Here is a 15,673-nt window from a genome sequence, read left to right as displayed (position 1 = left end):
ATAAGGGAGTGTATTCTCTCTCTCTGTCTCTCTCTCTCTCTCTCTCTCTCTCTCTCCGGTTTCCTCGCGCTCTCGCTGCTTTATTCTTGCTGCAGTTTCCCGTTTTCCCCGGTTGAGCACGAAGCGCTTTTAGCGTGTAACTCGGGGACAGGAACCGAACGCAAGATAGACTCTTAGCGTCTGGCTAGATGTGTATTTTTATACTCTCAGCGTTTTCTTTACATAAACCCGCAACGCTGCGACCGGGAAACGCCAACATGTGACGAGCCAATAATGAGTTTGGAGAAAAACAGACGCGACTTTAGAAGCTGAAAGGCCGAGTGTGATCCGCTCATACAGACGTGTCGACATGACGAGACGACCAGAGCTCACGCATAATTATTGATTATGTGATTCATATGCGGTACAGTTTGTTCCTGCTGGATTCGCCGAGGCGCGTTTGGGGCGTTTGCGCGACATCTGGCGGCCACATGATGCCACGACACCAACATAATACAGCATAATGCAGGAGTGAGCGGGCAAAATGAGATTGATTTACATTTCAAATAAAACATGGGCATCTATTTGAAAATCTGTATCCGTTTCTTGTGTGCATCTCAGTTACAGGCAGCCATGTGTGATGGACTCGCACTCACTTAAAACTGACCCCACTTCAGATCTCTTAAGATGAAATGAAACTGGACTTACTCTAAACACTCCAGAAACGGACTTTCTATAAATAAACACTGTGAGAAATATTCACTGCAGCAAAAAGTGTGACAACTAGCCCCGATCCCCCAATTTCTAGAGTAGCCTTTGTTGTGATGCATGTCGAATCTCACTGAGGCCACATAACTGGAGTTCTGGAGCTGGATCTCTTGAACAACTCATGAATAGAGTATAATGTATATAAGTTATACAGTTATATCTTCTGGTTAACAATTGGTTGTAGCAGTATGTTGTATAAAAGCAATAAGTCATGCATTATTTTCTTTTTAATGTGGCAATTCCAGTTTTCTATTGTAAATGTCTAATTGTCTTTTGAGTTTTGGAGAGTCCACTGTAATGAAAGAGTGTTTTGGTACACAGACTGACATATATATCGCTCTATAGAGTAGTTATGACGGTCTAGGGCTCTTATATCGTTCCCCACAGCTTGTCTGTGGCAGAGAGCCAGAAATGTGTGTATTTGCAAGATGTTACGGTAGATTTACTCATTTGTTCCTTGCATCACCTGTTTACGTGAAGCTCTGCTCGCAGCCTGCGGTTACATCACGAAACTTTGATTGTGGAACTTTTTCTTTTCTTCAGCCAATAAAAGACAAGTTCTATTTGTTGACCCAAAAGAGCCGCCACAATTGGTTGTGTCCGAGCGTCCCACCTCTGTGTCCCGCGGGAGAGACACTAAACTAAAGCCTGGTGTAAGTCGGGTGACGGTCAGACAGACTCTGGCAGAGATATTGTGAGGATGGAAGCAGGACGCCTCTGTATTGAGCGAGCAGTGGGTGAGTTATCTGAGAGATACTGGTAATTGGTCTTACTGGGGTCATGACATGCCTTTATTATTTTAATATGTTCATTGAGTTTTTGCACATAAAACAGTCATATATTTGCAAAAACTATGATTTTCAACCCTCGTCCTGAGCCTGTGAGTTTTAGAGCTGCGTCTCATTAAAGGTTTGTCAGCAAACAGCCGCTGTTATGATCGCTCACATCACTGCACAGGGGAAATATCCACAGTCCCGCTGTCGCCTGTGTGTAATAACCGTGTGTCAGGGGCCTCATGGAGGGCCGCTGTCTGCAGAGTAAGATATCTGATTCGAGATAAATATGTTTTGACCAGACAAAACTGCATGCACTATATCTCTACTCAGCTCGTTCTGATGCTACAGTATGAAGTTAATGTGAATAAAAACATGGCAAGTTAGGCTACTAATCATAACACTTTCATTGTACAGAACGAGAGCATTTACATGATCAAAGAACATTTTCATTCAGTCTAGCCAGAGTTCAAGCTCTCTCAAAAACTCCCATTAAAATCCCTGAAGCTGTTTACACTGTGAAATTAATATCTGACAGATTCATACACACATGTGCACTTTGTTGACCAGTGTTGCTAACTATGTTTCAGGGGAAGTTGCTAAAGGAAGGTTGATTTGTTCCAAAAAGTTACTAAATGACATTGTTACGTAATTATGACGCAAAATACATCAATTCTCAGGAAACAAATATTTAATGTAATTTAGATTTGTTCATAAAATAATATAACGTAGGCTAATATAATATTAAAATATAACTGTATTTTTAAATACAACATTGAATTATTGAACACTTGCACATTTTTGAACAATTACAATGTACGTTTTTTTATTCGCTAGTAAACTAGTAAAACTACACATTCTGAACAATTATAGCTTTAAGCAGTGTATCAGCAGTTAGTTAGTATTAAAATAGGGCACAATCTACTATGAAGGAATTTTCCGTATTGATTTTTCACAGTTTTTTTTTTTACCTGCATTTTAAATTACGCATTGCATTTTGTGTTTTCGGGTTACAGGGTTACAATAGATATCAGATAATGTCCTGGAAAATAACTAGTACCTTTTCCATTTTTCTAGATATTTTTCTTACAGTGAACTAACTGATCAACAGTCACAGGAAGCTACTAACAAGGTGTATCATAAATGAGCAATTGTTCAAATATTCAATTATTAGTATTAAATTAAACAATTGCAAATAGCAGCTAATTTAATTCATGATGTGTGTACTGTTAGGCATCTTTGGTTTCCTCATTTTGTGTGATTTAGATGGAAAATGTGTGCCTTTTTATCGTTTGAGTCACTAATCAAAAGTTGCTAAAAGTTGCCAAATAAAATGTTAAAATAGCTACATTTGTTGCTAAGTGCTTTTGGAAGAAAAAGTTGCTAGGGTAGTGTGAAAAAATTGCCAGGTTGGCAACACTGGCGATGACTGATCTGAACGCCTCTGATTGGCCATTGCATTCATAAACTCAACAGAATCGTGTGTGATTGGTTAATCCGCAGTGCTGTAGAAACGCGTCTGTTTCAGCGCCAGCCAGCGAACGAACGCGGATTTGAATGTAGCAGCTGATGATATGACGCGCTGAACGTTCTAATCACGCCGCTGTAATTGTATTAAATATAGAAAATATTAATCGGCTATTTTTTTGTCTTTTGGAAGCTGCATTCAAAATCCACTTGGCTCAAAAATTTGCGAGGCACGTGCCCCCTCACACTGAATGGTTTCAGGCGTCAGTGCTGGTTAAACTCATGGCATTAACAGCCCACAAGATGGGAGTATTGCATTACAGCAGATCAGTGGTGTGGATGTGCTGCTCTGGTCCATGAAACACTTCACAAACTATCCAAATGTTACACCACACATGAGACGAGCATGCAAATCAAGCTGTAATATGGTGATTATGTTTCTAGTAAATGTAGGCTCCCTGCTGTTCTTATATGTGATCCTTTGGAAATGAAAGCTGACGCAATATAGGCTAGTGGTGGTCTGAATCAGGTGTGTTAAAGCTGCAGTCCGTAACTTTTGGCGCTCTAGCGGTTAATAAACAGAACTGCGTGCGTCTTGCGGAAGAACATTGTAGCCGGAGCTACTTCTCTCTGTTTATGTCTATGGCGCATCACGCAGGTACTGGGCTACTCCGCAGCGGTACCTACCCGAACCAGTCTAAAATAGTCCGAATATAAACACTTATTATAGGTGTACCGTAGTGATTCAGGACAAGCCAAAAACACGATTTGGAAAATGGATTCATGGTGTACTCGCTTATTATATAAATTTTGTAATTTTGAACACAAAAAAAGTTACAGACTGCAGCTTTAAATAAGAGAGACATGCTAAATACGCAGAGCGGTGGTACACGAGGACTGGAATTGAGAACCACTGGTCTAAAGCAGGCCCCGAGATCCGCTTTCCTGCAGAGTTTAGCTCCAACCTGGATTAAACACACCTACCTGCAACCTTCTAGTGATCCTGAAGACCGTGATTAGCTTGTTCAGGTGTGCTTGATTAGGGTTGGAGCAGAACTCTGCAGGAAGGTGGATCTCGAGGTCCAGAGTTGAGGAGCTCTGGTCTAAAGCAGTGGTTTTCTGGAGTCCCCAGGCCTGCTCATTTTGTATGTCTCCCTCGTCTAACAGCCCATTAGTGGAGACTGCAAGAGCTGAAAGAGCTGAATCGGCTGATGAGGGAGGCAAAGCCTCCAGGACAGGTTTGAAAACCGCTGCCTTAGCTACATTTTTGTTTTTAGATGTTGAGGAAAGTAGTTAATGCCTGCTGGTTAAGTCACTTAAAAAGTCTCATGTATAGGCCTACATGTCATCATGTGCTGACTACAAACACAAATAAAGAGAACGACAGACAGCTAAATAGTGGTGTGATAAATATTAAATTTTATCCATGTTATAGTTCATCCGCAACAACATTGTGAACTGTTATAAAGAGACGTACAGATACATTTGGCCATCATTATGCAAAATCCCAAGCAGGTTTTCTGTATGACAGACTCGTGACTGCGAGATCAATGTGCTGCTTTTCTCTTTTCTCCCCAGTACAATAGTAAGAATTTTTGAGTACAATAAAACTCAGTTCTTTTAATTTGATGTATAGTGACGGGGCGCATGTAACTGTGCAACTAAGCGGTTAAAGACGCATTTTTATGACGTGGTAGTTTGTCCCCAAACCTGCTCACTCTTCTGCTACACACTCATAAGCATATATGTTTTCCTTCACAAAAACAGTACATACTTTTAGGGTGTAGTATAGGAATTGGGATGCAGCTGGGTCTCAGCAAATGCTCTTTTGCACTGAGGTCTGTAACTTACAGTGTGTCTTTATAGGACAATGACCTCTTATATGTGAAAAGATCAAAGACAGCTGCAATCCTCATTAGGGCTGTCAAAATGGCTGAAAAACTAAATTCGAATTTTGTACTTAAATTTTATCAAAATTCGAATTTAAAATGCATAAATTCAGGTAGGATGAAGAAAAGCGTTTGGCTTCTGAGGCCACAAGAGGGCACATCTAAATGCACGTTTATTCAAAGCATAAGATAACATGACTATCTGTGAAAAAAAGTGCATAATGTTTAAAATAATGTTTATTAGCCAATTATAATTAAGTTGCTTAACTATAAACAAAACAGCATCATGTATGTAAGCATAGTTTAATACAAAGGGCAGAAAGCCAATCACACGGAGTACATTTTTCATTTAAAACCATGAGATGCTGTGGGATGGGAAAAACAGCTATAAAGTCTCGATATATGTTTTTTTCAAAGTTAAACTTGCATTCATGTTACATGGCTTTCTAAACATGCGGCTGTTTTGTGCGAGACGCGAGTGCAGCGGTGATAGATGTCCCTCTAGAAAATGTGTGAAATATGCGTTCTGTGCGAACGGCTTGGTTTCAGTTTTGATGTAAACAAGATCTTCTCCGCATTGATGTGACAATATTTGTAATTAACGCAGCAGCGCCGCATCTAGTGGCTTCAACTGGATAGACTAACAAACACATTATAATATAACGACTCACATCGTCATCGCATCTCGTGCGCCGCTGATAAAGCTGCCTCCTTAACGCACTCCTAAAATTCAAGTGCAACATTTTTGCATTCGAATGTGGATTTTTATTTTAAATTCGACGAATATTCGAAATTCGATTTTTTTTTTGACAGCCCTAATCCTCATGACCCCTTTAACCTGATTTTATGATGTTCTCAGAGACAAACTCTTGAAATCATTGTTGGAATAGCTTGGTCGTCACTTCATTCTGGTGCAGAAGTATTTCGAGTAGATCTTGAGTTCATGTTGATAACAGTTGTTCTCGTTCGCAGCTCGTTTCATCATCATGGCAAACACCTCGGCTCTGAGCCTGAACTCCAGCGTCTCTGGGTGGCGTCGTCCGCTGTGGTACCAGTATGAAGTGTGTGTGGAAGCTCCTCATTGGTTCATCTTCTACTTTGGAGTCAAAGTATTGAACCTGGTTGCAGGCGTTCCCCTGAACGCACTGGTGTTGTGGCAGATTCTGAGGAAGAAGAGCGAAGGCTCAACATCCGATGTCTTCATTTTCAACCTCTCTATCCTGGATGCCTATTTCGGCCTCATGACGCCGGTGGATATGGTCAACCGGCTGTACTTCAACAACGCGTCCGTCTGGTACTCCCAGCGTTTCGCCTACGGGCTCAAAGACGTGACTCCGTTGTTTCTCACCTGTATTTGTCTGGACAGGTACATCGCTGTGGTCCATCCCATCCTCTTCACCGGGACCCGTGACACTCGCATCCGGATCGGCGTCTCGGTGCTGGTCTGGGGACTCATCCTAGCCTACTCTCTGACCAAATGCATCTTAGGCATCCTGAGCGTGAACGAGGTCTTCAGCGGCGTCATCCTCTCGGCCTTCTTCATCATGGTGTTCTGCAACCTCTCCATCATCTGGGTCCTCAGGAAGAGTGTCGCAGGGAAAGAAGTCATGAACCCGGTGAAGAAGAAGGCCTTCAAAATGGTGCTTATCATCCTCGCCATCATCGTGGTGAACTATCTGCCTCCTGTGGCTCTGCTGCCGTTTGCTTCCACCTTCTCTTTCGTGACGCTGCACTGTAGGGTTCTTCTCGGCGTGTTCTCCATCATGGACCTGAGCTGCACCATCGAGCCTTTGCTCTATATCTCTAAGATGGATCGATCTGTGTTCTGTCAATGCCTGCAGAGTCCCTCTAAGAAATCCATCACCGTGAGCGTCTGAAATGAGTGTCTGATGTTATGTGCGTGATTCTTGACTCAGTGTATGTCTAATCCAGTAGTTCTCAACTGGTGCGTCTCAGGTCTGCTGTGATTGGTCACTGAAAAAGGGAAAAATACTGTTAAATGCAAAAGAGTAAACATATAATCATTATTACAGATAGACTCATCAACCAAATAAGAGAAAACACCTTCCATTCTTTTGCTACTGATGTCCACTGATACTATGTCCATCAAACTCTACAGTATTTTGGCACAAATTCATCCAACCACAGTAAGATTTATCTTAACTAGGGTAAAAATCAAATTATACTTATGGATCAACATGGGCAGGGTGTGTGACACTTACAGAGCCTTTTCAGGGGCTACTTATTACAACATTAATATATTTCAATGGTTAATATGTACATTTTAGCACCGTGTTGCATGACGCGTGGTTTGCTATTATTTGGAATGCAGATTTTTATCAAAACCAGTTGAGAAGCACTGATTTAACGAAGCGCTCATCATTAGCATGCTGACTTTATGAAACTGAGCTGGCAATTGTAAATCCCTGCATTGCGCTGATGTAAAATCTTAGACTCTGATTTGATCAAAACCAGTAGAGAAGCACTGATTTAACGAAGCGCTCTCATCAGCATGTTGACTTCATGAAACTGTGCCGGTTGTTGTGTTTTCTGTGTCGTGTTTCCCCAGACGTCTCCTGTTTGCCTCTTTCTCAGCTGCTCATTCGTAACGTTAGATCCTCGTGACTTTTTCTGATTGATCGTCAGACTCTGGGAAGATCGGGCTACAGCGAACGAAGCCGAACTTCACTCTCTTCTCCTCACTGCTGTGTTTTTGTCTGATTCTTTTATTTCTCACAGATTAGATACCAGCTTTCCAGATGCATAATTAAGAACATTAACGAGTCACTAATTAAGATGTTAATTAAGATGCCTGGGGATTAATTAAGAACGGACTGAGGTGACGCAGATGGTCTGAGCTTGTATTTGTGTAACTAGATGATGCTACGAGATTAATTAACATGAAAAACATTTACTGTGAGCTTGTGTTGTCATTGATCTCGGACTGCTAGAGATGGTTTAATAACCCGAGCAAAAAAAGACAAGAAATATCAACAGTTGCTGTATTTTTGATGCATAAAGGAACTCCAAAAATGATATACTTACTTGTCTGTGTTCACTTATTCTTATAGCAGCCATGTGTGTAAATACTCTGAAATATCAAAATAACAGAAGAGAGACATATATCTTCAGTGAAAACTGTAAAGCACACAGGTTTGACAAAACATACAGCTCTATAAATAAGTATATGAAAAAATAATCCACAGCTTTACATGAGATGAACACCAAGTATATATAAACAAGTTCACGAGTACAGCTTAAGAGACAAAGATTTATTCTATCTCAAACTCCACTGATGCCATTTGTGTAGAAAATTAACATGAAAGGAAAAGTGTCAAATGCATAAATGTTGCATTATGTACGTTCGTCATCAGTAGGGGAAACAACGAAAGGTTTACTAAACTCCCATGCATTAAAACGTCTCAGATTCAAACAACAGACAATTTGAATGAAATAAAGCCTGAATGAATGAAATGAACTTCAGATGTACAAAGGCAAACTGTAGAGTTCTTACACAGCACCTGCTGAGGTTGAAAATGAAGACATCGGATGTTGAGCCTTCGCTCTTCTTCCTAATATATATCGCTCTATAGAGTAGTTATGACGGTCTAGGGCTCTTATATCGTTCCCCACAGCTTGTCTGTGGCAGAGAGCCAGAAATGTGTGTATTTGCAAGATGTTACAGTAGATTTACTCATTTGTTCCTTGCATCACCTGTTTACGTGAAGCTCTGCTCGCAGCCTGCAGTTACGTCACGAAACTTCCATCGTCCCCTTCCATCGAACTGCAGAGTCTTTATCGCAAACTTTTCAGCCAGACCCTCCTCTTCATCCAATCGCAGACGAGATCTTCTTGTTGACCCAAAAGAACCCTAATAATTGGTTGCATCCAAAATGTTCCACCTCTGTCTCCCGCGGGAAGAGCTTTTCTCGGAGCGCCCCGAGAGAGACGCTAAACTGACGACGCATCTAAGTTGGGTGATGGTCAGAGAAACGTCGGCGGAGACAGACAACCACACGGAACTATAGCAGAACGCCTCCGTATTGAAAAAGCGGTGGGTGAGATATCTGTCTGCAATCATTTAACTTGATGAGGCTCTGAGAGACACACTCTTCAAATCATTGTTTGGTATGTGTCTTAAGTTCACGTAGATATAACAGTCACTCATCAAAGACGGATCATTATAACCAACGCCATGCTCTCGTTCGCAGCTCATTTCATCATCATGGCAAACAGCTCGGCTTTGAACCTGAACTCCACGAGTAGCGGGTGGCACCATCTACCGTGGTACCAGTTTGAGGTGTGTGCGGAGGCTGTACTTTGGAGTCAAAGTATTGAACCTGGTTGCAGGCATTCCCCTGAACGCACTGGTGTTGTGGCAGATTCTGAGGAAGAAGAGAGAAGGCTCAACATCTGATGTCTTCATTTTCAACCTCTCTATCCTATTTCGGCCTCATGACGCCGGTGGATATGGTCAACCGGCTGTACTTCAACAACGCGTCCGTCTGGTACTCTCAGCGTTTGCCTACGGGCTCAAAGACGTGACTCACCTGTATTTGTCTGGACAGGTACATCGCTGTGGTCCATCCCATCCTCTTCACCGGGACCCGTGACTCTCGCATCCGGATCGGTGTCTCGGTGCTGGTGTGGGGACTCATCCTAGCCTACTCTCTGACCAAATGCATCTTAGGCATCCTGAGCGTGAACGAGGTCTTCAGCGGCGTCATCCTCTCGGCCTTCTTCATCATGGTGTTCTGCAACCTCTCCATCATCTGGGTCCTCAGGAAGAGTGTCGCAGGGAAAGAAGTCATGAACCCGGTGAAGAAGAAGGCCTTCAAAATGGTGCTTATCATCCTCGCCATCATCGTGGTGAACTATCTGCCTCCTGTGGCTCTGCTGCCGTTTGCTTCCACCTTCTCTTTCGTGACGCTGCACTGTAGGGTTCTTCTCGGCGTGTTCTCCATCATGGACCTGAGCTGCACCATCGAGCCTTTGCTCTACATCTCTAAGATGGATCGATCTGCATTCTGTCATTGCCTGCAGAGTCCCTCTAAGAAATCCATCACCGTGAGCGTCTGAAGTGTGCGTGATTTGAGACTCTTGGACTGACTGTATCCCTGTCTAATCCAGGGATCTCCCACCCTGCTCCTGGAGAGCTACTGTCCTGCAGACTTCTAACACACCTGCCTGTAATTATCTAGTAACCCTGAACACCTTGATTAGCTGGTTCAGGTGTGTCAGACTGGGGTCTGCAGGACAGTCGCTCTCCAGGAGCAGGGTTGGAGACCCCTTGTCTAATCCAGTGGATCTTAAACGGTGGTTTGTGACCCAAGCATGGGCATCAGATCCATTTGTGATGGGACACTTGACAAATAATACAATAAAACTAACCATATATAATCATTATGACAGCAAGAAAGGGAGGGAAACAACTCCCCATGTGTCCATCAAACTCCACACTACTTTGGCACAAGTTTATGTTACTAGGTCTAAAAGTCAAATTCAACAGATAAATCTACATGGACAGGTTGTGTGAACGAAACTACAAAAAAGTCAGAAAATACAGTCCAGACAACATTAAATACATACATAAATTTTCTCTCTCAGTCAGGATGAAGATGGTTTGAGTTGAACACAGTGTTTGTCCAGTGAACTACTCACTGCGGAGAGAATAAAACCAAAACCACTTTCCTATGAAGCTCATGATGATAATTCTGTATCGCACTGGGCCTGTTCAGGGTCTACGCACTGTAAGATTAATAGATTTCAATGTTCACTTTTGTAAATCCCTGCATTGTGTTGACTCTGTCTTGACTTTATAAAAAACCAGTTGAGAAGCACTGATTTAACGAAGCTCTCATCATTAGCATGCTGACTTTATGAAACTGAGCTGGTTGTTGTGTTTTCTGTGTGTCGTGTTTCCCCAGACGTCTCCTGTTTGCCTCTTTCTCAGCTGCTCATTCGTAACGTTAGATCCTCGTGACTCTTTCTGATTGATCGTCAGACTCTGGGAAGATCGGGCTACAGCGAACGAAGCCGAACTTCACTCTCTTCTCCTCACTGCTGTGTTTCTGATTCTTTTATTTCTCACAGATTAGATACCATTAACGAGTCACTAATTAAGATGTTAATTAAAATGCCTGGGGATTAATTAAGAACGGACTGAGGTGACGCAGATGGTACGAGCTTGTATTTGTGTAACTAGATGATGCTACGAGATTAATTAACATGAAAAACATTTACAGTAAATGGTCACGTGAGCTTGTGTTGTCATTGATCTCAGCTAGATATGATTACATTAGGACACGAAATATGAATATTAGCTAGATGTGTGATACATAAAAGAACTCCCTAATTAACATACTTACATGTCTGTGTTCACTTATTCTTCCCTTCTGAACTATAGCAGCTGCATGTGTGTAAATACTCTGAAATACTCTGATTTATCTTCTGATTTAACACCGGTTGGCATAAAGTTCAAGTTCATTTTATTTGTATAGCACATGTACAGCAGCCGCTAGGCTGACCAAAGTGCTTTACAGAAGAGAAATTTATAAAAACATACACAGAAAGCAAGCCAAATAAAAAATATGAACAACCCATTAAAAAATTACCGAATAACAGTAATCAATACACTAAGGAAACAGATAGGTTTTTAGCAGGGACTTAAAGACAGGCAGAGAAGGGGCCATTCTAATTTCTAAAGGCAGGGTATTCCAAAGCCGTGGCCCTGCCACCGCAAATGCACGCTCCCCTCTACGCTTCAGTCTAACATGTGGAACTACCAACAAAGCCTGGTCGCAAGATCTTAGGCTTCTAGATGGAGTGTATAAATGAAGAAGTTCAGAGAGGTAGACAGGAGCTAGGTTATGTAACGATTTAAAAACAAAGAGTAGAATTTTGAAGTCTATTCTCTGATGAACCGGCAACCAGTGTAGAGATCTGAGAATTGGAGTAATGTGTTCATGTTTGCGACACTTCAGAAGAAGTCTGGCCGCAGCGTTTTGGACTAGCTGAAGGCGCGCAATTTGAGATTTAGATATACCGCAATATAAGGAATTGCAGTAATCTAGTCGAGATGTAACAAACGCATGAACAGCCATTTCTACAGTTTTGGGAGTGAGAAAGTCTCTGATTTTAGACAGTAGACGAAGTTGATAAAAACTGGATCCGATAACGGAGGAGATATGTTTATCAAATTTTAAATGCTGGTCGACAAGAACACCTAGGTTCCGCACCTGTGAAGATCTAAAAACAGATAAACTGTCCAAATCAGGGCGTATATACTGAGAATTCTCATTAGAACCAAAAACAATAGAGCTCTATACAATAAAGCTCATATAATACTCATATAAAAAATTCCTTTAGTAATCCGAGAGATAGGACATGCAAACACTTGATCGGATTAAAAACCGAAACTGGAAAGTACTGCGCATGCGCAGTGACGTAGAAATAGCGTAATGACGTATGACGTGCAGAACGAGCTGCTCTTTGGTGAATAAAGTGTCATAAATGAGTGTCCCGTCATTATAAATCTCCCCTTTCACTCAGCGTCTGTGAAGTGGAGCAGCACAACGTCCCACCAGTCCTTGTTTAAGACTATCACCCACAGGCGACTGGTTTTGGGTGCGGGAAGGGGCACTTTTACTGCTTTATAAAGTAAGCAGCACAGCACAACAGTTCATGTGCTGGTCGTCGCCTAATTAGGACCCGAAGTAGATAAATATCACGTGTGCTTTTTAAAACAGTATGCGACAACAGCTGGAAACTCTGTATATTCATGCAGTGTGCGCATGTCAAAAGAGTAAATCCGATAGCAAAGAGTGTCCATGTAAACGTACCTATTGAGACACTGGAAATGTGTTGAAATGTCTTCTTTTGTGTAACACAGAATAAGGAAAGTCCAACATAAAGGCGAGTAAATAATAATAGAAAGATCAACTCTGGTTGAATTGTCCCTTCAATGCATATACACCAGTGCTCAAACGTTTGGGGTCGGTGTTATTGTAGAAGCCCGTCCACACGGAGACGTGTACATTTTGTATCGTATCAGCGTTCAGTCCAGACGGATCCGGCGTTTTGGGAGCCTGAAACCGGGTCCCAGAGTGGATAAATCTGAAAACTAAACCCTTGCGTTTCCATGTGTTCAGCCAATCCGTATATTTTGTGAAACGATGATGTCATCACCCCACGTCTCGACGCTAGTCAGACACCGCTACGTCACATAACAACAACAACAACGGCGGACTACATGCTTGTGTTCGTGCTGCAGAAGCTACTGAGCCTATTAGCTTTACTAAAGCAAAAGCAAAAATTACAAAAAATTACTATTAGGTTTATGCGTATTCTCCAAGTCTTCTTCTCTGCTTTTAAGGCCCCGATATACTTCAGGCGAAATCGAAGAACGAACTGATGTGACGTCATTTCGAACAAAATCCAGCCAAAATGAAGTTCGCTTTGAGAGTTCGAAACTGCTTGCCAAAGCTAACTTTCCAGAAAAGTTCGTTCTGGCTGCAAAACACCTTCGTGCTACCATTGGTCCGTGATGATTACGTCATAGGAGGTGTGCGCTGAGGCTCCGCCTTCTTCCACACGAAACTCTTCTCTGGGTTCGTTTCGTCTGTCGAGTCCGCGGAGCTGAGATGTTCGCGCAGCGGACAGCCGCTTCATAGTAGCAAATAAAGTTGTGCTTCTGATGAAATGAGACACTGTTTTTCATGTTTAATACTGCTGCTTGCTTTAAGCAATATATTGAATAAAGTGCCATGTAAATACACGTGACTTCACGGGAGTGCTAATTAGCAGAGCTCGTGCAAACATACCCATGTTGCTACGATCAGAATTTTATTAAAAAATGCTTGCTGCTCTCTCCATTTTTGTTGTGTTTATTTTGTTACTGAGAGGAAAGCGTTCAGCACATATTTACATATTCATATAAACGTCGCTTTCATCAGAGTGGGCGGCGTCGGGATGTTCGATAACAGTATACTGCTGCTCACGTATTTCGAACTTTGTTTTAGCCCTAAACGAAGAACGAAATTGAACTTCGGTTTTATGTATCTCGGGGCCTTTAGTGTAGCTCTGTGGCAGAATTACAGCGCCACATACTGGTCTGGCATGTATACTACATCGTAGTTACTAAGGCCTTAGTGTCTTTAAAGAAGTATCTTCTGCTCACCAAGGCTGAACTTATTTGATCAAAAATACAATAAAAATGTGAAATATTATTATAATGTAAAACAGCTGTTTTCTATGTGAATCTCTGTTAAACTGTAATTTATTTCTGTGATGCGCAGCTGTATTTTCAGCATCATTACTCCAGTCTTCAGTGTCACATGATCTTCAGAAATCATTCTAATATGCTGATTTGCTGCTCAAGAAACATTTCTGATTATTATCAATGTTGAATAAACTGTGATACTTCAATTTTTTACATTTTGGAGTAAGATTTAAAAAAATAAATAAATTAATGCTTTTATTAATCAAGGATGCATTGAATTGATCAAAAGTAACAGTAGAGACATGTATATTGTTACAAAAGATTTCTATTTCAAGTAAATGCTGTTCTTTTGAACTTTCTATTCATCTGTGAATCCTGAAAAATAAAATGCATCACAGTTTCCACAAACTTTTCACCATCATAACATTCTGCACCTTCCTCCTGAGCGGACGCGCAGTGACTCTCACCAGAGGAGGAATAATCACAGTCCCTCGATTGCAGAGAAAAGCTAAATCATTTGCGAGAAAATCTGAACATTTCAGAGAGAGATCACGCTCACGGGACGTCCGCGTGACAAACTCATCAGCATCAGGTCCGGTGTAGCCGGAAGCGGAACTGCGCTGTGATCTGCGTGTCGTCACAGATCTTCACATGTGATCTTCCTCTCCTTTAATACGAAAATCTCTTCCTGTTCAAACCAAACACTCAGTAATAACGCGAGTGGCTGCCGTGTTCTGTTCTCATGTAAACCTGTGTAGTGTTGCTTTAACAGACAGTAAAACAATAATAAAACAACTTAATTCAGTCACTGAAACAGACATAATGGTCTTTTGTTTGCAAACGCATCTGTTCACAATCATGCAGCTCTTGTTTGTGTGAGTTATTATTATTAATAGTGAGTAAGGTGACTCATGAGTTCCTGGTGTTTGTCTGAACCGGTCTGATCCGGTCAAAACCACAGCAAACACACCCAGGAGTGAATCACACACTGCCTAATGTCTCTCTCTCTCAGTTTTCAGTTCAATTCCATTTAAATAGCTTTATTGGCATGACAAAAATACATTTTGTATTGCCAAAGCATGTACACAAAAAAGAAAATAGTTTTTATAAAATCTGAACATTTATTTATATAACTAATATGTAATATGTAAAAAGGAAATGCCATATATACACACAGATACGAATAGGAAGATAAATAAATAAATAAAAATAAATAAATACGATAAAAAAATAATTATCTCTCTCTCAGTCAGCTATAATTGTGCTTTATTGGCTTAACAAATGTTACAATCACATTGTCAAAGCACTTACTCATTAGTTTCATACAAATAAAATAGTGCAAACCAACATCGTGCAGAACAACATGCTGTATATGGCTGCAGATGCAGTGTAACTCATAACTTGTTGCACAATGTGTGAAATGTCTCTAACAAACTAATTTTAGCTTCAAGTTGAGATGTGAAAACTCTTCTCAAAATGTTATTTTCTGTCTCAGATGAAACCTTGAGCTGATTTAGAAGATCACACACACACACACACTCTCTCTCTCTCTCTCACACACACACTCTCACACACAC

General features: G+C 41.3%; 1 protein-coding gene and 1 pseudogene across 2 annotated transcripts; both read left to right on the top strand.

Annotated features, from left to right (window-relative positions):
• The first annotated feature begins 1,294 nt into the window (after positions 1-1,294).
• LOC107705918 (G-protein coupled receptor 4) lies at positions 1,295-7,498 on the top strand. 2 transcript variants are annotated; one of them, XM_016509447.1, is made up of 3 exons: positions 1,295-1,484; positions 5,849-6,772; positions 7,446-7,498. In XM_016509447.1, the coding sequence occupies exons 1-2, from the start codon at positions 1,448-1,450 to the stop codon at positions 6,751-6,753; spliced, it is 942 nt and encodes a 313-aa protein (XP_016364933.1). In that variant the 5' UTR covers positions 1,295-1,447; the 3' UTR covers positions 6,754-6,772; positions 7,446-7,498. The 2 variants fall into 2 exon arrangements, with proteins under 2 accessions (XP_016364933.1, XP_016364932.1); XM_016509446.1 differs by lacking the exon at positions 7,446-7,498 and having other exon boundaries at positions 5,849-7,073.
• A 1,495-nt stretch (positions 7,499-8,993) lies between these two features.
• On the top strand, positions 8,994-9,980 carry LOC107705919 (hydroxycarboxylic acid receptor 2-like; annotated as a pseudogene).
• The last annotated feature ends 5,693 nt before the right edge of the window (positions 9,981-15,673 follow it).

Source organism: Sinocyclocheilus rhinocerous, unplaced genomic scaffold (assembly GCF_001515625.1).
Source record: "Sinocyclocheilus rhinocerous isolate Xijiao unplaced genomic scaffold, SAMN03320098_v1.1 scaffold1615, whole genome shotgun sequence".
In the NCBI taxonomy this organism is placed as follows: domain Eukaryota; kingdom Metazoa; phylum Chordata; class Actinopteri; order Cypriniformes; family Cyprinidae; genus Sinocyclocheilus; species Sinocyclocheilus rhinocerous.
Note: the sequence above shows the minus strand (reverse complement) of the source record. Positions and strands in the feature narration are given on the sequence as shown.